General features: G+C 43.3%; 2 protein-coding genes across 4 annotated transcripts in view; one reads left to right on the forward strand and one right to left on the reverse strand.

Annotated features, from left to right (window-relative positions):
- The window catches only part of agla (amylo-alpha-1, 6-glucosidase, 4-alpha-glucanotransferase a), a 28,936-nt gene extending 12,864 nt beyond the window's left edge, over positions 1-16,072 (forward strand). For 2 of the 3 annotated variants that reach the window (XM_083991227.1, XM_083991229.1), the window contains exons 7-35: positions 452-563; positions 759-885; positions 1,235-1,337; positions 1,610-1,707; positions 2,502-2,641; positions 2,746-2,933; positions 4,172-4,295; positions 5,696-5,859; positions 5,973-6,074; positions 6,884-7,039; positions 7,197-7,347; positions 7,520-7,644; positions 7,740-7,852; positions 7,979-8,113; positions 8,385-8,515; positions 8,702-8,838; positions 8,939-9,072; positions 9,162-9,337; positions 9,452-9,554; positions 10,418-10,541; positions 10,968-11,069; positions 11,231-11,342; positions 11,458-11,593; positions 12,711-12,823; positions 12,912-13,123; positions 13,246-13,343; positions 14,262-14,349; positions 14,539-14,672; positions 14,763-16,072. In XM_083991227.1, the coding sequence (XP_083847353.1) occupies positions 452-563; positions 759-885; positions 1,235-1,337; positions 1,610-1,707; positions 2,502-2,641; positions 2,746-2,933; positions 4,172-4,295; positions 5,696-5,859; positions 5,973-6,074; positions 6,884-7,039; positions 7,197-7,347; positions 7,520-7,644; positions 7,740-7,852; positions 7,979-8,113; positions 8,385-8,515; positions 8,702-8,838; positions 8,939-9,072; positions 9,162-9,337; positions 9,452-9,554; positions 10,418-10,541; positions 10,968-11,069; positions 11,231-11,342; positions 11,458-11,593; positions 12,711-12,823; positions 12,912-13,123; positions 13,246-13,343; positions 14,262-14,349; positions 14,539-14,672; positions 14,763-14,880 (3,756 nt within the window). In that variant the 3' untranslated portion in view covers positions 14,881-16,072. Of the gene's footprint in view, positions 1-451; positions 564-758; positions 886-1,234; positions 1,338-1,609; positions 1,708-2,501; positions 2,642-2,745; positions 2,934-3,745; positions 3,870-4,171; positions 4,296-5,695; positions 5,860-5,972; positions 6,075-6,883; positions 7,040-7,196; positions 7,348-7,519; positions 7,645-7,739; positions 7,853-7,978; positions 8,114-8,384; positions 8,516-8,701; positions 8,839-8,938; positions 9,073-9,161; positions 9,338-9,451; positions 9,555-10,417; positions 10,542-10,967; positions 11,070-11,230; positions 11,343-11,457; positions 11,594-12,710; positions 12,824-12,911; positions 13,124-13,245; positions 13,344-14,261; positions 14,350-14,538; positions 14,673-14,762 lie in introns of all 3 variants that reach the window. The other variant, XM_083991228.1, reaches the window with a different exon arrangement.
- Positions 16,073-18,131: 2,059 nt separating this feature from the next.
- LOC311000504 (putative ferric-chelate reductase 1) lies at positions 18,132-20,705 on the reverse strand. The gene is made up of 5 exons (XM_083991234.1): positions 20,605-20,705; positions 20,399-20,475; positions 19,274-19,371; positions 18,996-19,086; positions 18,132-18,210 (listed from the first exon to the last, which is right to left on the reverse strand). The coding sequence occupies exons 2-5, from the start codon at positions 20,402-20,404 to the stop codon at positions 18,151-18,153; spliced, it is 255 nt and encodes an 84-aa protein (XP_083847360.1). The 5' UTR covers positions 20,405-20,475; positions 20,605-20,705; the 3' UTR covers positions 18,132-18,150.
- Between the last annotated feature and the right edge of the window lie 6,360 nt (positions 20,706-27,065).

The raw sequence follows: 27,065 nt of genomic DNA on the forward strand, positions 1-27,065 counted from the left end.
TTAGAACGGTGGAGCAGAGATACAAGCTGCTCAGGTAACGCTATGTAGGCATTATTATCTCATAGCGTGGTGAATGTGCAGGTCACAACTTGTCCACCAGAGTGTTGAGGAGTTGTTGGATTGTGTATTTGATGAGTTTGATGGGGGAAACCCGGAAATACCATATGCCTCAGTAGCGTAGCTCTGAGCAGCTTGTGTCTCTGCCCCGCCGATCTAAAAACAGCTTGCAGCGACAATTAAAGGTAATGAACCTACTGCTATGACCGGAGGGATTATGGCAATGGGCCAATTTGCCAAAATGTTGAAATATCCCTTTAAGTGTTTCTTTTTTTCTGACAGTTTGCAAACAATAACAGCTACTGCACAGTAACAACAGCTTTTTTATTAACGGCAACATGTGATATCACATGGGTTTTCTTCTCTCTCTTATTTGTTGATTTGTGTGTATCAGGTCATCCGCAGTGTGTTGTGGAAGGATGTGTATCCTCAGATCAAACTGTGGGAGTTCTTCCAGGTCAAAGTGGCTAATGCTGTGGAGAAGTTCAGGGTCCTACTGCAGAATGGTATGTATTGGAAATCAGCAATCCTCAATATAGTGTTGCTGCAAACTACATAATCGTTTCAATAATGGTGTCAGACCATAGATGAAATGGACACATGTCAAATGTGTATCCAGGAAGGCCTAAATATGGCAGCACTCTTAAAATACTTAATACTTACTTAAAATTATCCTTGACATGCCTCTGTTTTTATTAAAGGCACCAAACCAGACCATAGTAAGACTGGTGGCAAGATGGGCCTAAAGATCATCCATGACCCACAGTACCGTCGCTACGGCAACACAGTGGACATGGACTCTGCTCTGGAGACATTTGTACCTCAAAGGTCTGAGTCACAACAACATGCTGTACTGTTGGTTTTGCTGCCTGTTTTTTTTGTATTTAGTTCTTTCATGCATTTACGTCAGGTCAAGTTAATGTATGTGTCTTTCGCAGCAGTGGCTTTCGTTAAATTAACTTTAAAAAAAAGCCCTAACCTTTTGTTCATAAAATTATTTGTATGATTATGATAGATTATGAACTGGAAAGCTAACATATGCAGTTGAGTTCTAATGAAATGTATCAACAGCATGATAGTAATCCAGACCTGGGGGATTGTAGTGACCTATGCCTTTATATGTATCCATACAGTTTATAGTATACAGAGCATGTTTCCTCTCTCTCTGTCTCTGTAGCTCTTCCCCAAATCACATTGAGGAGTGTTGTGGTTGGCTGACAGGGAGGCTGAACGAGCTGAATGAAGAACAGAACCGCATTGTGATGCAGCATCAGGAGCAGGTGAGGTAACATGTTGTGTACCATACATATGTGGACTTCAGCACCAAACACGGCTAATGGCACCAACAGCCGTTGTCATTTCTCCCAGTGGAGTCGATGAGGAAAAAATTCCTCATGTCAGGTGGATTTGACACTATCCACTATCCATTGTACTCTTCAGTACAGTGTTAATATCAGAACATAGATAGTATTAGCATGTAGAGGGGAGCATTCAGCATTCAGGGTTATCATTAAATGGTTTTCTATCATGTTATCCCTCTCTTTCCCTCCAGGCTGCCAACTGCATTGTGGGAAATGTTGTGTATGAGCGCCTGGCCGGTCATGGCCCCAAACTGGGTCCTGTTACCAGGAAGAACCCTCTGGTTACCAAGTAAGAGTTTTATTTGAGACAGAAAATAGAGTTGGACTTATGATTTCTGATGCATGAAAAATAAAATAAAATACCACCAAACCACATACAGCTGCTATAAGGGTTAAAATATATCCATACTTTTCCATGCCTGTGTCCTGTCCAGAGTCAATAGAAAATAGAAGAGCTACTGACAGTTGCTAGTGCAGATGCAGTTAGTGCTTCAACTGGGAAACACCATGATTTCTGGAAAAAGGAGGAGACAGAGGAAAGAAGACAAGAAACAAGAGAGATGAAAATATATTTTCAGTTTTAAGCAACGACATCCATATTTGCCTCAAGGGTCCAAGACAACAATGCAGATATGTATTTCTTATGCAAGCTCTAAAGTGCTGTTTACACCAGAGTCTCTGCCCAGTGCTCTGAACTGAGGCTTTATGCCTGGATCTGCTTCAGTCTACATGCCAGGCTGACATTGATGCTGATGATGCCATCAACTACCTGCTTTATACAGCATGTAAAAACTTGGAGAAGCCACAAAGAGCCCCCAGTGCTTTGTGGATAGTGAGTGCTCTTAGTGCTAGTGTGCTTCTAGAAACACTGTACCTGAGTCGTCTCAGCTTCAGTCTCAATAAAAGCCTTTTTCTCCCTCATGAAATTGAGAAAAGAGTCACTTTGTGTACTATACAGAGTAGTTCTAGCCAGGTAGAAACAGCAAAACTGAATCAGATAAGAGGGAAAGGTTCATGGTAGTTCCAGTAGTGAAGGGAAGTCTTGTATTGGTGGATCAGAGTGTTTTCATCTGTCTGTCTCAGGTACTTCATGTACCCGTATCAGGACCTGACTCTGGAGCAGGAAATGCAGCTGCTGGACAAGCCAGACAAGACCTGTCACTTCCTGGCTCACAACGGCTGGGTGATGAGCGACGATCCACTGCGCAACTTTGCCGAGCCAGGTACACAAACAGGATAACTCGCCTATCTGAGAATCTAACCCCTTTTAGATTGTAAGTAGTTCATATAGGAAATCAGCATTAAAGTGTATCTTTGCTCTCTGTAGGCTCTAACGTGTACATACGTCGCGAGCTCATCTGCTGGGGTGACAGTGTGAAACTGCGCTATGGCAACGGACCTGAGGACTGTCCATACCTGTGGGCCCACATGAAGAAATACACTGAGATCACAGCCAAATACTTCCACGGAGTCCGACTGGATAACTGCCACTCTACACCTTTACATGTTGCTGAGGTATTATCACAGTCTAACTCTGGAGATGCAGGGCTTACATTGTATCAGTGTTGCTTTCCAATCCTTTGAGGACCTTGCTGTGAGAAATGACATGATGCATCTCAAGGGGCTTGGACCTCAAAATAAAAAAAGGAAGAAAAAATAAATCAACAATTCGTCAGATGCAGAAGCAGCAGAGTTAAGACAGTCGACTGGGTTCATTCTATACTTTTTGGACTGTGCAGAGATGAGCGGTTGAGGAATCAAGCCAAACCTGCATGATCAGAAACTAGAAATCCCTCATGTTAAGCAGCATCATGATAATAATATCATCAGCACCATCAAAACAAGGAAACACTCCAAACAAAACAGGTGAAAGTAGGAAGACATTTCACAGTACAACCTTAGAGATGATCTGATTACTCATGGAGTTGACTCAACACGCACGCACACACACGTACAATAGTGGTTTCAACTAACATGGGACATGGGTCAGCCTCTTACACTGTAGTGCATGACATTCTACAAGTACAGTATTTATGTGGGTGAATAAACCATAGAAATCCATATTGGGATTTTTAAACTTCCATGTAGAGAAATTGTGACAAAGAGCTTGTGGTAGTTATTAAGGATAATCTGCAGCTTTATAGAACTGCATTGACAACTTGGGTCAGCACAGCCACGGCTGCCTCACGCCCAGGAGTTAAACTGGTCACCGTGTCTACTTTACAGTACGTATGATGGTAGAAGCGTATCGTTTGTCAGCGTAACCCTGTTAACAACAGACTCTTCTTCTCTCCCTGTCTGTACTGCTGCTGTATTGTCTCGTCCAGGCAATGTTAGATGCTGCCCGAGCGGTCAGACCCAATCTGTATGTGATAGCTGAACTGTTTACAGGAAGTGAGCTCATTGACAATGTGTTTGTTAACCGGCTGGGAATAAGCAGCCTTATACGAGGTACAAAACTGTTGCACGAGCTAACGTGATGTTCTTCTCTCTTCCTTCTCTTTTTCACTGCATCGTTCTGCATTGTTCCTTTTCAAACCCAAACACCTCCCTCTGTCTCTCCGTACTCTCACCCTCTTGGTGGACTGTATGACTGCATGCCGTGTTCACTAACTGGCTGTGTCCCTTCCACATGAATTCTCCTCCCTCTTCTTCCCCAAACTTTTTTGCTCCTTACCTTCTGCCCCGCTCCCACCTCTCTCCCCACACTCACCTCTTGCTCTTCGGTGTTTTGCCTTGCTGTGGTTGACCAGTTCATGCTGGACGTGGCCAGAACAGTGTGTCCTAACCTGTATGTGGTGGCTGAACTGTTCACTGGTAGCGAGGAGCTGGATAATATCTTCGTTACCAAGCTAGGGATCTCATCACTCATACGAGGTAATGCACACACGTTATATCCACCTACACGTACAGTGCATAATGGTGACTGTCCAAGTAGAGAGTAGACATACTGACTAGGCCTCTATGTTGCTTGTGCATATTGTCTTTAGGAAAGTACATTTGGGTGGTTAGTAAATAGTAGTAGTTAGTACTGTAGTCAGCCATGTGACCTGTTATGTGTCAGCACCATTCCTGCCACCGTACCATTAATTGACCCACACACAGCTAGTAGTTTACTTAGCATCCCTATATGGCATGTATTACTATGCTCTTAACCAGAAATCTAATCTGTTAAAGGGATATTTCAATATTTTGGCAAATTTGCCTATTGCCATAATCCCTATAGTCATAGCAGTAGGTTCATTACCTTTAATTGTCAGTGCAAGCTGTTTTTAGATCGGCGGGGCAGAGATGCGAGCTGCTCAGCTAACGCAACAGAGGCTCATTGTATTTCCACATTTCCCTCATCAAACTAAATACACAATCCAATAACTCCAAAACGCTCTGGTGGACAAGTTGTGACCTGCATATTCACCACGCTATGAAATAATAATGTAACATTACAAGACAGAGATTATGTTTTAATGACAAAAGGAAAGCTACAAAATGAATCCAAGAAAACCAGGCAGGAACTACTGAAAGCATCACTCATAAGACAGAATCTAGCTGCTGCTGGCAGTCATCAGGGCCCAAGCATCTTGCATGCATTTAAATACCATACGGTATGTGTGAAGTGCTGTTGAATTGGTAACCATGTGTTACACACACTTTGACATAAGTTGATATCACATGTGTAAAAAAAAATCAGAGCTGCGTAAAAGCTCTGTAGGCGTTCAAGGTCACGTCCACTTTAGTCAAACATTACTCAGCTTTATTCATAGAATTGTAATGAGCAGATTTTGAACAAATCCAAAATATCACTAGACTCCATAGCCATGCTGGGCACTCCATAAACATACACCAGGCTTGGTTACTTGATTTATGAGCTCATGTGTGAAATTGATAACAACATGAGTAGACTAGATGATATGAGAATCCAGTTGTTTGTTAAGTTGTTTTTGCTTTATGAGCTGAGAAAAATTAGAATTCATAGTACTAATAATGATGATGATGATCCAGCCAGTGATGATGATCACTGATTGGACCTCTACAGGCACAGAGAACAGGAAGAAAAAATAATTCAATTACAAACTGCATGTAATGTTTGATTCCAGCTTTTGGTGGTTGTTAGTTTTTGATCCTGTGTGTATTTAAAAAAAAAAAACTAAAGTCAGGCTTGTGTTGTCAGATTGGAATATGGCCAGAACTGCACCAAACTTGAATATGTGGACTGACCCAGGGTGCTGCAGCCCTTCCCCGTCTCACCAACCCCTTCTAACCCCCCACCCTGTCCACAGAGGCCATGTCGGCTGGCGACAGCCACGAGGAGGGCCGATTGGTCTATCGCTACGGAGGGGAGCCGGTGGGAGCCTTTGTTCAGCCCAGTCTCCGCCCACTTATGCCCACCATCGCCCACGCCATGTTCCTTGATGTAACTCATGACAACGAGTGTCCCATCCAGGTGGGTCTCTGTTGGGATCGGGGTTGGGTAGGAAGCTGATAACTCGTTATACAATGCATCATGTTTGTTGAAAAAGTTGAGCTGTACTAGAGTCAGTGTTCCTGTGTTTGCAGCTGCGCTCGGCCTTGGACTCACTGCCCAGCTCTGCTATTGTCTCTATGGCCTGCTGTGCTACAGGCTCCACCAGAGGATATGATGAACTGGTCCCCCATCAGGTTACTCTCACACACACACACATACACAGATTGGTTCAACAGTATTTCTGAGCAGGTCAACCATATCTATGGGTGGGTAATGAAGAGTTTTGAAAACAGTTTGAAAATCCAGATAAAAAAAAGCCTCGGCATCACAGTAACAAGTGAGCTGATTCAATCTCAGCATTTTTACAGCCTGTTTTGACTGCTGAACAGCAACCATTTAACTACCAAAGAAGCTGCATTCAAGTTTAGATGAAGACACCATCATTTCTGTAGTATGAGTAAAAGGTTTGGTCATTTGCAGCAATGTCCTTTTTAACACTTGTTTTCTACCTTTCTCTGTGGTTTTCTACTTGTCAAAGAGCTGAAATCTCAAGAGTTCAAAAATGAAGGTCCTGTATGTTACCTTGTTTCTTTAAATAACATAAGTGAGAGTATCATAACAAGTCACACTGTGACCCTCAGAGTCACTTCCCTCATTATGCCAATTCTGATTGGCTGATGAAGTGTCCATCTGGTAATGCAACCTACCAGAGATACGGCCACCCAGCTGTTCTCGCACTTAACTTTGCAGGTTTGAATGTATTCAGTATTTTTAACCTGTAATTTGAAATATAAGAGAATCTAACAACCACAAAATCAATTGATTAATTGAACAATCAGAGATATGCTGATATATGTTTCATAAATGACGCATTTCATGTCCTACTATCAGAATATAGTGACAGCTCCAGCAAATATGACTAAATAACTGTTGCCAACTGTAGCTTTAACAAACAGTCCTGACAGTTCTTTGTGTCAATCTGTGTGTTTATATATGTGTGTAGATCTCTGTGGTGAAGGAAGAGCGTTTTTACCCCAAGTGGAACCCCTCAGCAGCCCCCTCCTCCGCTGGTGAGGTTGGACCCCACACTGGCATCATAGCAGGGAAACTGGCTCTCAATAAGCTGCACCAGGAACTGGCTGCCCAGGGATTCATACAGGTACAGGACAGTGGTGTGTGTGCTGCATGGACACAACACAACATCAGCATAACCATGAAGGCGCCAGTGCTTTATCAGAACTGTTGTATTTGTGTACTACATTTCCCAGAGGTCACCTGTCTGCAGCAGTTTAACCTGTGTGCGTCCTTCTCATTAGGTGTATGTGGACCAGGTTGATGCAGATGTTGTTGCAGTGACTCGTCACTGTCCCAGCACCCACCAGTCTGTGGTGGCCGTGTGCAGGACCGCCTTCTGGAACCCCAAAAACCACCAGTACAACGCCACCGTCCCACCCATGTTCATACCTGGTATAACATGATCACATTCATGTTAGAAATCAATGAATATTTAATTTGTTATTTATCATTAATTACCTTTGTATGTATGTGTTTCTTTCTCTTTCTTACACTGTCTTTATTTCTAATTCAGCTTGAACGACATAACCAGATTAGATGTTCTTATTTCTCTTCCTCTCTCTAGGGAAGATAGAGGAAGTGGTGCTGGAGGCGAGGACAGTGGAAAGGCATGCTGGGAGCTATAATAAGCATAACAGCTTCATCAACGGCATGCCAGAATACACTGTGGAAATAAAAGAGCATATCTCTGTAAATATTATTTCTTCAGATTGTCATTAGGCTCATTAGTGTTATTGAAAACAAGGAACTCATTGATAATAAAATCATTCCAATATGTGACCCAGTTGCAGGACAGCACAGTGGTGAAGCAGGGCGGGGCGACCTCTAAAGGTCGCTCAGAGTTTGTGCAGGAGATCAACTTTCAGAAGCTGACCCCTGGCAGCGTCATCGCCTTCAGGTAAACAACACACACACACACACACACACACGCTCAGAACTGCAGAGAGTATACTGCACAGCTTCTTCCCTTCTCAGTCTTATCGCCTGTTGACTAATGTCCTGTCTCTCGCTCTCCTCCTGTCAGGGTGAGTTTGGACCCCAAAGCCCAGAAGCTGGTGGGGGTGCTGAGATATTACCTCTCCCAGTTCAGCCCAAAATACAAGAGAGGCAGCGTCGTAGATGAAAACCCACCTGATGTGATGCAGAAGCCTCTGGCACAGTGAGTACACATGAGGTCTGATTAGAACAAACTATCTCATTACTCTACATTAGTTGTCACTACTATAAAAAAAATTTAAATTCTTGTTAAAAAAAGTCAAAGTATCTCAACCACGATTCCTGATAAGGTGACATCATCCAAATGGGTGTATACTTTTTATAGGCAGTGTATATATTACTGAGTGGGATAAGGAAAAATCAGCACAGACAGTATTTCATTTGGTGAAGCAGCAAATGTGGCCTTTCATTTTGAAGTGGTGTGCTTTTCTCAGGCTGATGTCCAAGCTGACGCTGGCCGACCTGAACGTCCTGCTGTTCCGCTGTGACTCAGAGGAACAGGAGGACGGAGGAGGCTGCTACAGCATCCCCGGATGGGAGAGCCTCAAATATGCTGGACTGCAAGGTACATATGGAATAACATGATATATGACAGCAGGTTTCATACTGCATCTACAGTACAGCAAAAAAAAACATCACCAGACATGGAGCCAGAAAGTTATTTGACGTGGAGTTGTGTGAGGTCATCAGACAGACTCAGCAGGTCAGGCGTTTGTTCCTGTGTGTGAATGTGTGTGTGGTCTCTCTGCAGGTCTGATGTCAGTGTTGGCCGACATGCGTCCAAACAATGACCTGGGACATCCAGTGTGCTCTAACCTCAGACAAGGAGACTGGCTCATTGACTTTGTCTCCAACAGACTGGTCCACAGAGAAGGACCTCTGGCTCAAGTGAGACATTTTCTTAGCTACACGAATAGTTGTGGTTTTACCTACTTGAAGATAAGCAGATCAACAATAAAGTGTGTCTGTGGTTACTGTGGCTCCACAGGTGGGTCAGTGGTTGGTAGCCATGTTTAACTACCTGAAGCACATCCCACGCTACCTCATCCCCTCTTACTTTGACGCCATACTGGTTTCAACCTACGTCACAGCCCTAGATGCAACCTACAAGCAGATGTCCAGGTGGGAGACCCGCCGGTAGCTGTGTCACTGAGATCTGAATGTTAAACCTGACACTGATGTGTTGCACTTTGCTTTTTTTGTCGCAACAGTTTTGTCCAGAACGGCTCCACCTTCGTTCGTCACCTGGCGCTCGGTTCACTTCAGATGTGTGGAGTGGGACGCTTCCCTGCCCTCCCCCCCGTCTCTGAGAAGCTCGATGGCGTTCCCTATCGCATCAGTCCCATCACAGGCCAGAAGGAGCAGTGCTGTGTCTCTCTGGCTGCAGGTAGAAACACATTTAATACACACAGTGTCAGAAAACTGTCACGTCTGGAGGATTTCAGAATGAATATCTACAGTATACACTCTGTATGGAAGCTGATCTGTCTGGATTCTCCAGGTCTTCCTCACTTCTCCTCTGGAATATTCCGCTGCTGGGGCAGAGACACCTTCATCGCTCTCAGAGGACTGATGCTGCTCACTGGAAGACACACTGAGGCTCGGTGTGTGTGCATGGACGCTTCCTATAACACTTTGTAGAGGAGACTGGATACAGCTGCATTACTGTACTATCTCTATCAGTTACCCAGACACCATTTGTCCCAGAACAACCAAACCTTCATGTATCACCGGCTAAAACACATTTCTTGAAAGCATCAAAACACACAACTCAATAGTCAGACTACTTTGGCCAAACCTCTTGATTCTTGTTGCAAAACTGAACACGCACACCTTAAAACAGTTTTTATCTGTGCACAAAATCAAACTCTAACCACAGATCATTCATGACGCACTCAGAGAAGAATGGAAACTGTGATCAGAGCACAGAGCTCCAGAAATGTTCATTCTTTAAAGCTCAGTGACAGTCTGACCTACTGTGAGCTATAAAGTATTTCATCTTTGGTTTCAGAATTTACAAACACTAAAACCTGAGACAAATGATAAGTACATGATCATAAAGACATGAGGGCCAGAACAAGACAGAGAACAGTCATTTCAGAAGAAAAGTGGATGAAGGAGAACATGAACAAGAACTTGCTCTTTTACAGTTGCTCCAATTTCCTTTGAAATGACTGGTCTTGGTCCTCTTCCTCCTCTTCCTCCTCAGTTCATCTCCTTCTTGTGCTTTAATTGTGTTCATCTTCTGCTACCTGTGTTGGCCAGTGCATCACCAGTGCATCATGGTGCACAGTGTGTTTTAGTAGAATGTGTTGAGAGTTTTACAGAAAGGTGACATCAGATCTGCAACTTGTGTCGGAGCTGATTATTAATTGATGAGGATTTGGTTCAGATAATGGAGTTTAGCCCACACTAACTCAACTCACATATAGAACTGTTCTGATTTCTCATCCGCTGGTCTCCATAGTAACATTATCCTGGCCTTTGCGGGGACGTTGCGTCACGGTCTGATCCCCAATCTGCTGGGCGAGGGTCGCTGTGCCAGATTCAACTGCCGTGATGCTGTGTGGTGGTGGCTGCAGTGCATCCAGGTACAGCCTCTAAATGAACCACCATCATACTCCACAACCCTCCATCTACTGCTGCATTCACGTGCAGTCGGGCAGACGAACATCTGTAACAAACCAGATGTCATTTTAGTCACAGAAGTCGAGAGAAAGCAGATAAAACGTGGGTCAGGTAAACAATACGACATCGCCATGACAACATATTGTCACGTGTATTGCTTTGCCTCATTATGACGGACCACTTGTTTACATAGAGGCTTGTTTATGCCATTATGTGCAGCGGCTGTCGTCCGTCTGCCCAATTTCATGTGAATGCAGCATGAAAAATACGATTGAGTTGCTTGTGATATACAACCGCAACGCTAGATGGGAGTAATTCCTACACAATGTACCTTTAAATAAATGAATCAGGAGAATGATGTCATGGTGTCATGATGTTATTTTGCTCAGGACTACGCAAACCATGTTCCTCAAGGACACGAGATTCTCCGCTGCCCGGTAACACGCATGTACCCCACTGATGACTGTGAGCCCTGCAAACCTGGAGAGGTGGTATGTACACACACACACACACACACCTCAGTGTAGGTTTTGAAACCACCACCACCTGTAACCAACATTGTCAGAGTTTACTCACTATAGTTTATTTGTGTGTGTGTGTGTGTGTGTGTGTGTGTGTGTGTGTGTGTGTGTGTGTGTGTGTGTGTGTGTAGGAGCAGCCTCTCTATGATGTGATCCAGGAGGCTCTGCAGCGCCACCTGCAGGGAATTTCGTACCGAGAGAGAAATGCTGGATCCAAGATCGACATGAACATGAGAGATGAAGGTGAAGCTGTGTGTGTGTGTGCGTGTGTGCGTGTGCGCGCGCGTGCGTGTGTGTGTGTGTGCGTGACAGACTGAACATGTAGGGTAGTGTATAATGATGTGTCTGTCTCCTCCAGGGTTCAATGTGTCTGCTAAGGTGGACCCAGCCACAGGCTTTGTGAGTGGAGGGAACCGCTTCAACTGTGGCACATGGATGGACAAGATGGGAGAGAGCGAGAGAGCCAGGAACAGAGGAATGCCTGCTACACCCAGGTAACACACACACACACACATATCACACATCACCTCCAACCATCTGCTCCACAGCAGCCACATTCTCACCACTATTCGTTTTTTTTGTTTTTCTCATTGACATGATTGTAAGTGAGTATCTTATGTAATTTTTCAATACGTTTTATTAGTGTCTTAAGCAGAACAAGATGGTGTTCAGTCAGATTTGACTTTGGAAAAGGTGATAGGACAATAAAATATGGAAGAGTATTGCATTCACTTGAGAAAAAAAAAATCTTGTTTTTCTGACTTAACAAGATTGAGATAGATGGATGGATGAGAAACTCCCACCTGCAGGTAAAGTAAGGACTGATTTCAAAATAAAGGTGACACTCTCTGAGGGTGGTGTTCTGTAATGACAGTAGTCTCCTTCCAATATCAATCTGAATTTACAGGGAACACAGGGAAAATAAGAAAAATGAGTGGGCTTTTCCTGTGAAAATCTGCATCCCCTTGCAAATCATGCACCTGTCCTTACAGGCTCTATATACATGTAGGCCTAGTGCAAAACAATGTCGGGGATACCTCGACTGTATTTTTTGAAGTGGAGCATATACATATCATGGATCTAATATGGATCTTATAGATCTAACAGATCCATGATGAAGTGGAGGCTCGACCGCAGCAAAATGAAACGTTACTTGCAGGTAGGCCTAAGCTTCTCGTGAGATTTTGAATTCTCTTTGAGTCAGAAAAAAAAGATTTAAAAAAACGGGAGGAAATAAATTACCACAAAAAACGGGAAAAAAAATTACTCCGAAAAACAGGGGGAAAAGTTAGTCACAAAAACTGAAAAAAAAATATTCCAAAAAATAAATTACTCAAAAACAATTAGGTGTTTTTTTTCCCCAAGTGAATGCAGTATGCTTCTGGAATAAATGATGATAATACTGGACAAAACATGAGTTGAAATCAAAGATTCTTTCCTCCACAGAGGTCAGAATACTGGTCACAGTTAAGACCACTATGAAAAGGCTACGATTTCCCCCCCAAATGACGTCTGTTGCTCAAGTGATGATACATTCATAGATAGAGTGTTGACATGTATATTTGTTGTTATGAAGTCAGTTGGTGACTGGTTCTCTGTGACTCTGAGCAGAGACGGAGCAGCTGTGGAGATCGTTGGTCTCAGTAAATCTACTGTTCGCTGGGTGGTGGAGCTCCATGGCAAAGGACTGTTCCCTTATGACGGAGTTAAAGTACACAGAGACGGTAATAAACACACACACATACTGTACACACGCAGTGACATGTCGTCTGTGTTCTCTCTGAATGACAGCAGCTGTTTCCTCTGTTCCAGGTAAAGAAGTGTTCATCTCTTACTCTCAGTGGAACCAGCAGCTCCAGAACTCCTTTGAGAACGGGTTCTGGGTGTCAGGCGACCCCAAGGACCCCAACGAGAAACACCCTGACCTGGTGCATAAGAAGGGCATCTACAAAGACAGCTACGGAGCCTCCAGCCCCTGGTGCGACTACCAGCTGAGACCCAACTTCACCATCGCCATGGTGGTGGTAGGTGGACACCCAGTCTAGCAACTTGATGTTTTTATCATTATCATATCTATCGATTGATTGGCTGAGTGATGTGTGGACAGACTGTGATTGGCTGCCTGACATGACGTTTCTTGTTTAAGGCTCCAGAGCTGTTCACAGTGGACAGAGCCTGGCATGCTCTGGACGTGGCTGAGAAGAAACTACTGGGACCACTGGGAGTGAAGACGCTGGACCCTGAGTAATCCACCTGCACACACACACACACACACACACACTTTCTAACCACTTCAATTTAACAGGTTTAATAGTCAGTAACAAGACAGTTATCTGCCGGTGGTTTCAGAAGAAGGTGATGGCCACCAGAGGGCTGTACTATGAAGGAGGCTCAACATAGCCAGGCTTTGTGTTCATTAGTTAACATGGTACCACGACGCTGAAAATAACCTGGTCCCGACCAGATTATGTTCAGAGTTTCATCTTGAAGGGATAGTTCAACATTTTGGCTAATTCACCTATTGCCATAATCCCTATAGTCTTAGCAGTAGGTTCATTACCTTTAATTGTCAGTGCAAGCTGTTTTTAGATTGGCGGGACAGAGACGTGAGCTCTGCACAGCGCACTGTATTTCCGCCTTTCCCTCATCAAACTCATCAAATACACAATCCAACAACTCCAAAACACTCTGGTGGACAAGTTGTGACCTGCACATTCACCACGCTACGAGATAATAACGTATAATTATGTAACATTACAATACATGAAGCAAATACTCAGAACTAGCTTTTGAAATCACTCCGCCCAGCATTCGTGTCTGGAATGTAGTTCCGGCTACGCATTCACCTCGAAAACAACTCCGTCTCATAACGTTCCATTATTATTTCATAGCGTAGTAAATGTGCAGGTCACAACTTGTCAACGAGAGAGTTTCGGAGTTGTTGGATTGGGTATTTGATGGGTTTGATGAGGGAAAGGCGGAAATACGGTACGCCATGCAGAGCTCATGTCTCTGCCCCGCCGATCTAAAAATTGCTTGCACCGACAATTAAAGGTAATGAACCTACTGCCAAGACTATGGGGATAATGGCAATCGGCTCATGTTGTTTAGCTTGTGCGTTTCACAGTCTCATACTCATGCTACGTCTTTGTGTTGTCATAGTGATATGGTGTACTGTGGTGTCTATGACAACGCACTGGACAACGACAACTACAATTTGGCCAGAGGCTTCAACTACCACCAGGGACCGGTGAGTTCCCACGTCCCCAAACATCACTGACTGCTGAAGGTTGTGTTCAGTTTGACACTTAACCTGTGTGTGTGTGTGTGTGTGTGTGTGTGTGTGTGTGTGTGTGTGTGTGTGTGTGTGTGTGTGTGTGTGTGTGTGTGTGTGTGTGTGTGTGTGTGTGTGTGTGTGTGTGTGTGTGTGTGTGTGTAGGAGTGGCTGTGGCCAGTCGGCTACTTCCTGCGTGCCAAACTCTACTTTGCCAAGAAGCTGGGGGGCGACGCCTACACCAGGACAGTGACCCTGGTGAAGAACGTTCTGTCTCAACACTACACCCACCTGGAGAGGTACACCTGTCCCCCCGCCTCCGCCCACCTGGCTCTGCAGCTCTGTGTCCTCTGTCTCTGACCACTCTGCTTTGTCCTCTGCTGTCCCAGGTCTCATTGGAAGGGTCTGCCGGAGCTGACCAATGAGAACGGCCAGTACTGCCCATTCAGCTGTGAGACCCAGGCCTGGTCCCTGGCCACCGTGCTGGAGGTCCTCTTTGACCTCTAGGTGACGCCAGCGTAGCAGTCAGCTCGTCCCCTGGTCTCACACTTCCTGTTGTCCCCCCGACACTGCTCATGCTGCATTTATGTGTAGTTGGAAAAAAAACAAAAAACTGTGTTTAAACCTGTTTTAAATTGGATGCACTTGTTTCCTGTGTGGTCAACTTCAACACAGCTGATCCAGGAGCTATTAGAGTAGCTTCAGACTCATGGTCAGGTGAGCAGTTATACCATGTGTGTCTTTCTGGTGTTTGTTAAGTTGGGAATCCTGGTATTTAGCAGCCTGCTCATGTTCCATAGATGTAGCAGCATTACAGCAGTTAGTTTGAAACAAGAAGCAGCTTCAGAGCAGATGTTCTTTAGTGTTAGTTCTAAAATACAACACCTTTGCTGCACTGCTGGTCCTCACTCATCTGTAAACCTCCAGATACAACCTGAACCTGAACCTGACAATGCTCCTGCAGTCACCACCACAGTATTTCATTCTGTAGAATATGTCTGTCCTCCAGTTTTCTGTCTAAACTCCTGAACCTGAAAATCTTTATTTACCAATCTGACTTCAACAAGTCCAAATAATCAAATCCCAGTTCAGCAGTTGGACAGATAAACTGAGGAGCAGGTGCTGCTGCTGTTTCTTTTCCTTATAATACACCAGCATCCACCAGGAGATATGATGTCATATCCAAACCACTGAAACCACTCACTGTGCATTAGAACAACAAACACGGCTCTTTAGGACTGAACAAACCCGTCACTGTGTTTACGCCTAGAGTCCTACCTCCTCACTGTCCTCTTACCTTCTGTCTCAACAAGTGACCTGAACACCTGAACACACCACCAGGTGACTGAAGACCAGCCGCTGCACCAGTGACGTGCAGAGTTCTGTAAACTGTGCTGTTCCCTGAACGCACCACCCGATGCCTTTACACATGAATATTTCTCCAGTAGGACTGTTGCCATCACTCAGCTGTGTGTTAGCATGAACGTAGCTTTTCTTCCTCGTGTGTGTAACCATGCTGTCGACGTCTCCTGATGATGTGTGTCTATATAACATGTAGTGAACTTTAACAGAAAACATTACTGCTGTCAGAAACAGAGAGAACCTGGTGAGAGCAGATCAATTAGTGAGAAGTCTGTGTGTATCTTCACTAACACATGTATCACTGGTGTGTAAGTGTTTTAAACTCCTCTGGATTTGATCTTCTGCTCTCTGTCACTTCTTGTCTCCTCAGCACAACATCTTTATCTACTTGTTCACCTTATATTCATGGGTGAAGTAAACACATGACGACTGATATAACTTCAACATCACATCACATCACACACACCAACAGCACCAAAGGGTGAACTGATGAGGTGCTCGACTGTAGGAGAGGAACAAACAAATATACATGGGCTATATATGAAGTAAAAACATATATGTATGGATCCAGTCAGAAAAGGAACAATCTATTGCTATGTGTGTTTATAGCAGACCAACATAACAAAACATTTGAAGGGACAACGAGGAGTTTTGGAAAGCGATGTGTTTTCGCACTACATTTCCCATGAGCCTCCGCATGCACGGTAAAATTCTTGGGCCGGCGCAAGACGGACGAAAGCCAAAACATTTGCCAAGAATGTTTTCATTGATCAAGAATGAAAGTCGGAGGTTCGAAGACGATCAGATACCGTTGTAGTTCCGACCATAAATGGTGATCCGGCGGCGTTATTCCCATGACCCGCCCGGCAGTGTCCGTGAAACCAAAAGTAGGAAATGCTAGGCGAGTCAACCACTAACAATAATAACAAAATAACGATTTATTTATCAAAAATGGACCCATTAACAAGTGGTAATGTAGATTCATCCACATTAATATGATACTCTTTTATAACCAAAAAAAACCTCCTCACTGTCTGTTTAAATATATAAACATCACATATCCTGTTAGTATAGGCCTATGTAAAATACCATATGGGCATATACATATAACAAAAAAACATTCATAATTTATATGTACTGTATTGATGTAAAATGTGAGAATTGACCAAACAAAACTGTAATTTTCAGGCTCCCTAGGTTGAAATCCACATGGTTTTATGAGCTGTTCCCTCAGTTGTCTTTCAGTGATGTAACTCGGTTTCGAATTTGCATAACCCCACCCCTACCTGGGACCGGTAGAAGTAGTGGGGCGGGGCAAGCAGTGGTTCATTTGCATTTAAAGGGACAGGCACTTAAACCAGCCGTTCCGAACAGGGCTGTTTTGAGAGGATGAGAAGAGCTGTGATGTTTGATCCTTGGGGTATTTTGACTGAAGCATGTCACAGACATGTGTTTAAGACACCTGGGAACTATTTTAATTTGTGGAAAGGGGGCAGAATATGAGCAGACACACAAAACCCAAACACAACTTCAGCTGAGGTGTTTCAGGGTCTCATAAAGTGGCGCAGTGGTTAAGGCGGCCGCCGCCCCATGTAGAGGCTACAGTCCTCAACGCAGGCGTCCCCGGTTCGAATCCCGGGTCGGGCAGACATTTCCTGCATGTCATTCCCCCTCTCTCTGCCTCCCCCTTTCCTGTCTCACTATGTGCTATCAAATAAAAGGCAAAAACGCCAAAAAAAAATATACTGCTGCACAGTACAGTATAGTGCTAACACTATTCAGTTTACAATGAAAATGACATTGTGATTAATCCGTTTTCATTTTATTTCTACCTAAGTAACAGACACACGTTGAAAATAATGATGTAATAGTTGAATTCCATTTTCATTGTCCCGACCTGCCTGTAGAATATAATAGCAGCCAGTCCACCTGATCCAGGTGTGTGTGGCTTTGAAGGGAGACAGCTCTCTGATTGGTTTATGTCATGTCCAAAACTCTCCCATGAAAAATGAGGAGACAGAGACAAAACATGGCTGTCCGTGATTTATTCTGATTTAGATGTTTATGTTAGATGTTCCTGCTCCACTTTCATCTGTTTCCTTTACAAAACTGAAACCAGTTGCTGAGACGGAGGCTGTGGTGCTGGACACTTCAGGAACTACAGCTCCCATGATTCAAAGGTACACCTGCTGCCTTACTGACCAGTGACACATTATTATGAAGAGAAAAGAATCACTGAATGAATAAAAATATATGCATTGTTAGTTTATATCAGCTTCTTGTTGACTTGATTTACATCAAATAACAGCAACACAACATTCTCACTAAATTCATTCTCAGGGTAATTAAAAACAAAACATTTAATTCTCATTTCTATGTAACCATGTCCACTAGTCTTCAGCGTGTGTGTGTGTGTCAGCAGTAGGCAGCCAGACCCAGTAAACCGACGAAGGACAGAGCTGAAGAGGAGACAACCTGAGGAGAAACATAGAGAAGCTCAGACAGGAAGCAGCATGACGACAAACCACAGACAGAGGCTGTCAGTGACTCTCTGTGATTGGCTATCACAGATGTTCGTTGATTTCACACACTGGTCATGATATGATTTGGATTTGACTGAATTCAGGGATGAGTGATCGATATGAAACAAAATCATCTGCTGATTCAACACAGTCACTACCATTCATATCACGACACAGGAATATAATCAACCAGATATTTCAATGAAAAACTCAAATCAGCCTCCTGTTCAATATAAAGTGTCACATTCTGATTCACTGAGCTTTACAATTTTCACATCCTATAGAAGAAGAAAACTAGAAGAACATTAAGTTTCTGTTAAAAGTAGGACTGAAATATTTTATGTCTAATAATTAGTTACACATGTCTTTGCAAATGGAAAATATGACACTGCAGCAGATTACTAATATAATATAGGCCAGGGGGATTTCCTGATAAAGGTGCATCTTTGAAATTACGATATGTATCAATATCTGATTAATGTTTCCATTTTGGATCGATGCTATTGACTCACTGATTATGGAATCGATATATCGATGTGGATCAAAGTATCGTTACACCCCTAGTTGTGATATGAATGACATGAAGTTGTGTGTGTAGCAGAAGTACGACTCGTGTCTGAGCAACAGCAGCTGGAATCCTTCAGGTGTCAGCTGATCATCTGGATCCGTCCCAGCGACAGTCTCATTGTCCTCAGTGTTACTGTAGGTGTTGGTGTGTTCCACTCAGTCACAACTCACTGCAGCTGCAGAGTTTCCACTGGTGTCCAGTCTCACAGCGCTGCTGTTCAGCCCCACCCAGAACCTGGTGTAGTCCTGGACCAGGGTGGCACTGGCAACCACAACCACAACAACAAACAACAAACAACATCATCATCAACAACCACCACAAGGACATGAAATCTGAGTCAGTGGATCCAGGTCAACATGGAGTCAGATGTAGTGATGTCATTGTCAGTAAAACACACTTGGATACAGACTCACAAAGATACAATCTGTGTGTGTGTACTTTCATCTACCTGAAGTAGATATCTCCATAGTGACTGTTGCTAGGTGCCTCCCAGGTCAGCTGGACCTTCTTTTTCTTGGCTCCTGATGCCTGACTAATGGATGAGTTCTACACACACACACACACACACACACACACACACACACACACACACACACACACACACACACACACACACACACACACACACACACACACACACACACACACACACACACACACACACACACACACACACACACACACACACACACACACACACACACACACACACACACACACACACACACACACTTCCATCAGTAACATAATTCTCAAGCCGTGTGTTTCCATGTTGATGGGAGGTGTAGCCTACTGGTGGTTTGAGGAACCCCACAAACTAAAGCCAGACTTATCAGGCCTCTGTCTGGAGCTCTAATGACAAAAGGTCAGTGGGCCAATCAGGAGAGAGGAGCTTCTCTTTTTGATTTGCTGTTCTAGATGTGTTCAGATGGCCCAGTGGACTGTTACACTACAGGGTGTTCAGCCGTGTTCAGTGAGGTTTTCAACCACAGGGAGACAAAGGTGCTCAGTTCAGAGTCCCCAGCTGGAGTCTGACAGGAATATTTCCCATCAGTCATCACATCACATTTATTATCAAGGTTCACAGAGCACATTTTGTATTCAGTATCAGTTTTTCTTCTATTTATTTTCAATACTCTATTTCAGTGGTGTAAAATGTCCACAGGACATGGTCGCACTGTGTGAAATGCATTGAATCGGCGCTGATGTTGGGTTTTTTTCTTTACTTTGCCGGGTTCGGGCGGCTTCTCTGCTCCACCTTGTGCTGTCTCTACTGTTGTGGAGCATGCGCACATGCGTTGTCCAGCTTCAGTCCGACTAAGGCGTTATCTGGGTGTCTTAATCGGAGTTGGAGAACTTGACTTTAGTCGGACTAAGGCGTTTACATGCACTTCAGTTGTCCAGTTATAGTCGGATTAAGGCAATAATTTGTTTTTTCAAGTGTCATGTAAACGTACTGACTGAGACCTTCTAAGTCCTAAAATTGAACTGCATTTTGTTCCTATATGTTTGCTATTCCCATCAATATCCTTGATAACAGAAAGCAAAGACACGACAGAGATGTAACACCTACCTCCATGTCTTTACAGGGCAGTGCAGTGAAGAGGGTGGCGTTAATGTTGGTGAATTTCCCCACAGGCCACAGCAGAGCTGGACACACAAACACAAACCTGTAACCCTACAAACAGCTAGAAATAATCACTTCATGATGAATCTGAGCCTCGATTTCATGACAAAGACGAACACACATGACAAATAAACATGCACACACTGCCGTACCTTGTCCCTGTCTGCTCCTGGCCTGTAAGAGGAAACCCTGGAACTCTGTGGAGCTGTTCTTCTCCACCTCCACCGTCACTGCAGGAGACAATCAGAGAGGGATTCATGGTCTCATCACACAGGCGGTGCAGAGGCTGGGAGGATAAACTGGGGTCGGAAAGAGGAATTTGTGAGAGGGGTGTGCTGCTGGGAGAAAAGGAAGGAGAGGGGAGGAGGGCTTCGTTGCATCTGAGCTGAGTTCAAACTCTGAGTGAAGTAGTGTAAACAAAGCTGCTGATGGAATGTGTTAATGACATGTGGAGGAGAAGAGGGATGCAGCCAGTCTGAGGGTAAGAGTCAGGTCAAAGGAAATTCCTCCAAACATGACTTATGACCCCTGAACTGTTACTCAACACCACAACACCACCCCTGGGACAGAGGGCGGGGTCAAAGGGAATTAGAGGAGGCTAAAGAGTGAAGAGCAAGAATACTGGTTTAGAGGGGGGGGGGGGGGGGGAGTAAAAATTAAACTACAAATACTACAACCAATGAGAAAGATTTGCATTAGGAATATTGTTACCTCTTTCCAATAAGACAAGCAGTGCTAATGATTTATTATATTAATAGTTTATAATATGTAGTTTATTAATGAGATTGTCAAGTGAGCCCACACTGAACTTCCTTAGGTTCCAGCACCATCCATCATCTGTAGCTGCTGCTTCTCAGTGTCAGAGGGTTTCATCAGGCAAATCAAATGAACACATTTATAATCTGAGGTCTCTGTAGTCTTATTGACATCTACCTGCTGTCCTCAGTATTATATGTATAACATTATAATCACCATCCTAGTTTTACAACAGTTACACTCTACATCTCTAACTGCTGAAAATGACTCTAGTTATGCACAGTGTACAATTAATCATAAATTATTAGTTAGTATTATTTATAACTGGTAACTTATAATGTGTTCTAACGTATGTGTTATACAGTTGACTACTGCTTTTTACCAGTTGTAAGTCATTAGTAAGACTAATGAGACTTAGTATTAAAGGGATAGTTGAACATTTTGGCAAATTCTCCTCACCATAGACGTGAGCTGCTCAGCTTACACAATGGAGGTGAATGGTACAGGTCCCCTGACCCTCATCAAACTAATCAAATACACAATCCAACAACTCTAAAACACTCTGATGGACAAGTTGTGACCTGCACATTCACCACGCTATGTAATAATCATGTAACATTACAACACATGAAGCAAATACTCAGAACTACTTGCGCTTTTGAAATCACTCCGCCCAGCAGCCGTGTCTGGAATGTAGTTCCGGCTATGCATTTGCCACAACTCCGCCTCGTAATGTTCTGTTATTATCTCATAGCGTGGTGAATGTGCAGGTCACAACTTGTCCACCAGAGCGTTTTAGAGTTGTTGGATTGTGTATTTGATGAGTTTGATGAGGGACATTGTCCATTGTCTTTGCTGAAATCTCCCCCGCAGATCTCAACAACATGCACCGATAATTAAAGGTAATGAACCTACTGCTATGACTATAGGGATTATGGCAATAGGCCAATTTGCCAAAAATGTTGAACTATCCCTTTAACTAGATCTTGACAAATAGTGAGCCTGCAACATGGATGGATGGATGGAGCGCAGATGTACCTGTAATGACGTCACCAGGCCTGTAGGTGGCACTAGAGGTGGACAGGTTGAAGGGAGGGCTGCTGGTGGAGGGGGTGTAGGGCGGGTGCACGGGCATCAAGTTGCCACAGGAAAACGCCACAGAGCCGTTGGGGAAAGACACACATTCTTCCACACAGCACACACACATCAGCACGAAGAGCGACGCAGAGGCTTTGAGAGGCATCTGGAACAGGCGGACACACAGCAGAGCCAGATGTTAGTCTCACACAGCAACAACACGCTGTCCCATGGAACACCAGGAGCGGGAAGAAGACACACAGATTGAAATGAGACCCATGGAGAGCCTCAGTAATGGGCTTTGTAAAAAACAATAATGCAAGAATTTCTAAAGAATGTAATAAGTCCCAGAAATGCACATACATGGGCTGGTGGACATGCAGCAGCATCTGGGTTTTATTGAGCAGGCCATGGTCATGTTCCCAGAGAGGCTGCACACATCACTACACTACCGTTCATTTTCATTACAAATACATCAATAAAGTACAATTAATCAATCTACATGAGAACTAAAGTCAAGTCGAGTCGGATGGACTCTTTTTTTTAACGTCTCCATGTTAACTGCTTTAAGAATTCAATCATAGCGGCTTATTTTACTTAATCATGTTCTTGTTTAATGTGGGGCTTGATATTTACTCATGTATGTAAATTAATATTTCAGTTGAATTTACTGCTTCTTGTTGTTCACTTTTTACTTCTTTCAAGCATATTTTCACTTGAAATAAGTAGAAAAATCTGATAGTGGATCAAGTTTTTCTTCCTTATTACAAGCACAAAAAAACCTGCTTTCACTGGCAAATTTTTCTAAATTAGTTTGAAACAAATGAAAATGTATCTCAAAACAAGTTCATTTTTAGGTGATGAGTCTTAATTTAAGTGAAAAGAGTTTAGTTTTGACTAGAAAGTAGACATTGTGACAAGAAATACGACAAATCTTCTTGGAAATATTTCAAGTTTTTGCAGTGTAACTTCAGATGGAGTATAACGTTCACATTTATCTGGTTAAAAAAAAAGGCATAACATAATGAGAATACATTTGGAATTGTAGGAGGAGATACTCATTATCATCTCATCATCATCACCAGTGCTCACCCCCATCCTGCTTTCTCTCATCATGTTTAATTCTTTAACATTACAATTCTTTTCTTGTCCTATCATGACTTTCCTCCTGACTGCATTAACTACACTACATTAAAACTACTCAATGAAAAAAATGAACCTTCAATGGATCAAAAATCAATAACATGAACAGAACAATTTGAAATGTGATGCAATAACATGACTAATGGTGTTTGCTGTATTCTGATATTGCAGCAACACTGCCAATGGTAATGTGTAGGTTCATTATTAAATGATTATAAACAACAATATAAATGTGTGTGATGTGATGAGTGGAAGTGGAGCTCACCTTGTTCTCCTGCTGACAGATACACTGACTGCTGCGGTGCGGTCTGTGGCTGCTGTTCCTGGACCAGCAGCTGGAGTGCTTTGTGGAGACCAGCTCAGCCTCAGACAGGTAATTGTGTGCACTCATGAGTGTGATTTGGTTTCACCAAGGAGTGATCCACTGGGATCCCTCCTTTTGAAACCATGACAATGTGCGGGTGAGAGGGGTGAGTCTCCTCAACAACACAATGGTCAACTATAACAACACAACAACACAGAGGGACAAACAGGTCATGTTTCTGGTGGTAGCTAACTGAGGCATGGACCTGTTTATGTTTAAGAACATTCATGCCCAGCTTCAATTACCACTGTTAAGCTGCTAACAAGTGAAACCTAAGCTTCCCTTCGGTTAGGTCCTCACATCGTGATTAAATAGTCTGCACCACCTGGTCAGTTCTCACACACTCACACAGTGTGACACAGGTCACAAACAGCCACACTTTTATTCTGTATGTGTGATACAATAAACAAAATCAACAGCAGCTCTGTGGGCAGGATAACAACAGGTTAACAACACTTAGGGAGAGACGTACACAGTGTATTGAATAGATGAGCGTACAGTATCCCCGACCATCTCCATCTGCACCCAGAGCACCACACTCCTGCTCCTCAGCTGCTGCTGTGCTGCTCTTACATCTTTCAAGCAGAAACTCCAGTGATGTATTTTCCATGTAGTTTGTACTAGAGCTGCAACAATTAATCGATTCATCGCGCAATAATCAATTATTACATTAAAACTTAACTAGTTTGATAATCGAATAATCAGTTTGAGTAGTTTTTTAAAGGTACATTGTGTAGGAATTACTCCCATCTAGCGTTGCGGTTGTATATCGCAAGCAACTCAATCATATTTTTCATGCTGCATTCACATGAAATTGGGCAGACGGACGACAGCTGCTGTACGTAACGACATAAACAAGCCTCTGTGCAACAAACATACTTTTGAGCGAAATAATCGATTTTCGTGAAGAAATAACAGGAGAAGTTACCCAATGCCCCTTTAAGAAGAAAAAAGTCCAAATTCTCTGATTTCAGCTTCTTAAATGTGAATATTTCTGGTTTCTTTGTTCCTTTGTGACAATAAACTGAGTATGTCAGTTTATTGATACATTTGAGGACGTCATAGTGTGGTTTGGGAAACACTGATTGACATTTTTCAACATTTTTTAACATTTTATTGACCAAACAACTAATTCATTAATCGTTTAAATCATCAACAGATTAATGGATAATGAAAATAATCGTTAGTTGCAGCTCTAGTTTGTACTTTAACGCCCCCAGTGATGAAGATCAAGTGTTTCACCTTATTAACATACATGTGATGGGTGTTTAAACCTTGGCCTGTGTCATCAACACAGACTCACACAAACGTCACAAACCTGAGGGTCCAGTCCTGTCAACTGAATAAACCTGAGACCTTGTCAGTACGGACAGGAGAGTCAGCATCTGTACAGCCACTGACACTGTGTCAGCCAGTCACAAGCTAACCAACAACATAAACAAGTCAAAGATGCTAACTGTGCTAACTGTTGTGGTCTGCCAGGTGGTCTCTGGTTCTGATCTGGTTCTGGTTTTGGCTAAACTCTCTGTGAGGTTGTGTGTGTGTAGCAGGACCAAGGCTTTCCCAGGGTCTAGACAGACTTTAACTGTGGCTTGGACAGACTGAATGTGGACTCATATGTTGCACCAGGTTTAGTTCTTAACCATCTTAGACCAGACTGTGGTGAAGTGAACTCTGGAAAATTAAATAACACGAAGAGCTGAACAATAAAAAATAAAGAGATGCGTCTAAAAAACTCTTTCCCTTCTCGATGCTCAAATGATGAGCCATGTTTTCCCATTTCTGGTTTCTGGGTGCTACTGGAAAGCTTAACTGATTACCACATTACCACGGTAACACCGGTCTGCGTGCTAAGTTAGCCTGGCGGTAAGTTGTCGACTGTTTTTTAGTCAGTCAGGCTGTTTCACAACAACAAAGACTAACAGTAGACTACTCATTGAGCCTGACACTGCAGAGCGTTGTGGTAAACCTGTGTCTAGTTTACACATTAACAAGGGCTGATGGACAGGACAGACTGTAAACATACTGTATAGATCCAAAGCTCATGGTCTAAAGCCTGTGGCACCAGGGTGTGGACTTGGCTTTTTTGCTATTTCAACAGTGAAGAAAACATTCTGTGGGACAGACACATGGGTCAGAGTGGTTGGACTTCATCTTTTCATTATTCATTGTGGGTGTAACATCTAATAAACCGTCACAGTGCCGTCTGCCATTCCCTTTAAAAGCCAGGCTCTGCTTGTGTGTAACAGGCACAGTGTGTGTGCTCTGAGCCCCTGACAACGCACCCTTCAGATAAAAAAAAAAAAAACTGTGCCACTGACTTCAGACCAGGGCCACACCTCTTTTTAAGACCAACAAGTCCATGGGCACACGTATAAGAGTATTTGATATTTAAACTATGTGGCTAGGAAAATCACAACTGTGTCAGTCTGAAGCCACTTGCGTTACTCTTTGTGTGTCTGTGTGTAAGGGAGGGCCCACAGTGATGGACAAATGGGCAGACACAGAGTCATTAAAATGGGATATTTATCAAAAGACTGTGTGTGTCTGGGGAGGAGGGGTCAGTGAATAGTGTAGGTAGCACACTGGCTAAGTGGTCAGAGGAAGCAGTGTACACTACTTTTAGGTAAATGTCCAGTTGTCAAGTACTGACACAAGGCAGGAGGTTTCCATCTGCCTGCTTTTGCACTCGGAGGTAATTCTGATCTGGAGGATCTGATGCTACAGCATTTAAAAATGCAGAGACTGTAGCGCCACATGATGTAAAAACACTGCATTATGTAATAATGTAATAGATTTCCACCTCATGATGTAATAAAAGCCGCATTTTGTAATAATCTGTCACATTTTGTAATACAATTCTTGAACACAACATGTAATAAACTTTGTTGCATTTTGCAAGTTGTTATATAATGCACATTTTTTTCCAGAAAAAAAGTGCAACACCCGCATTTTGTTATAATTTGATACATCATGTAACAACTGATTACAAAATGTGGAAAAGTTTATTACATGTTGCGTTCAAGAATTATTTTATTACAAAATGCGGCGTTATTACATCTTGAGGTGAAAATCTATTACGTTATTACATAATGCGGCGCTACAGGTACCAAGAGTAGAAGTGACAGGAAGGAGACAGTGGCCACAGGCTGACTTCACAGGATGACATCAGCCATAGTGTAACGGTAACAAGGTTATGTTAATGTCCTCATGTTGCTAGCAGCAGGCGTCTGTGCGGTAGGAATGTGGTGTGGCCGCTGGTACCAGTGGTTG

The sequence above is a fragment of the Trachurus trachurus genome (genome assembly GCF_905171665.1).
Source record: "Trachurus trachurus genome assembly, chromosome: 17".
NCBI lineage: Eukaryota > Metazoa > Chordata > Actinopteri > Carangiformes > Carangidae > Trachurus > Trachurus trachurus.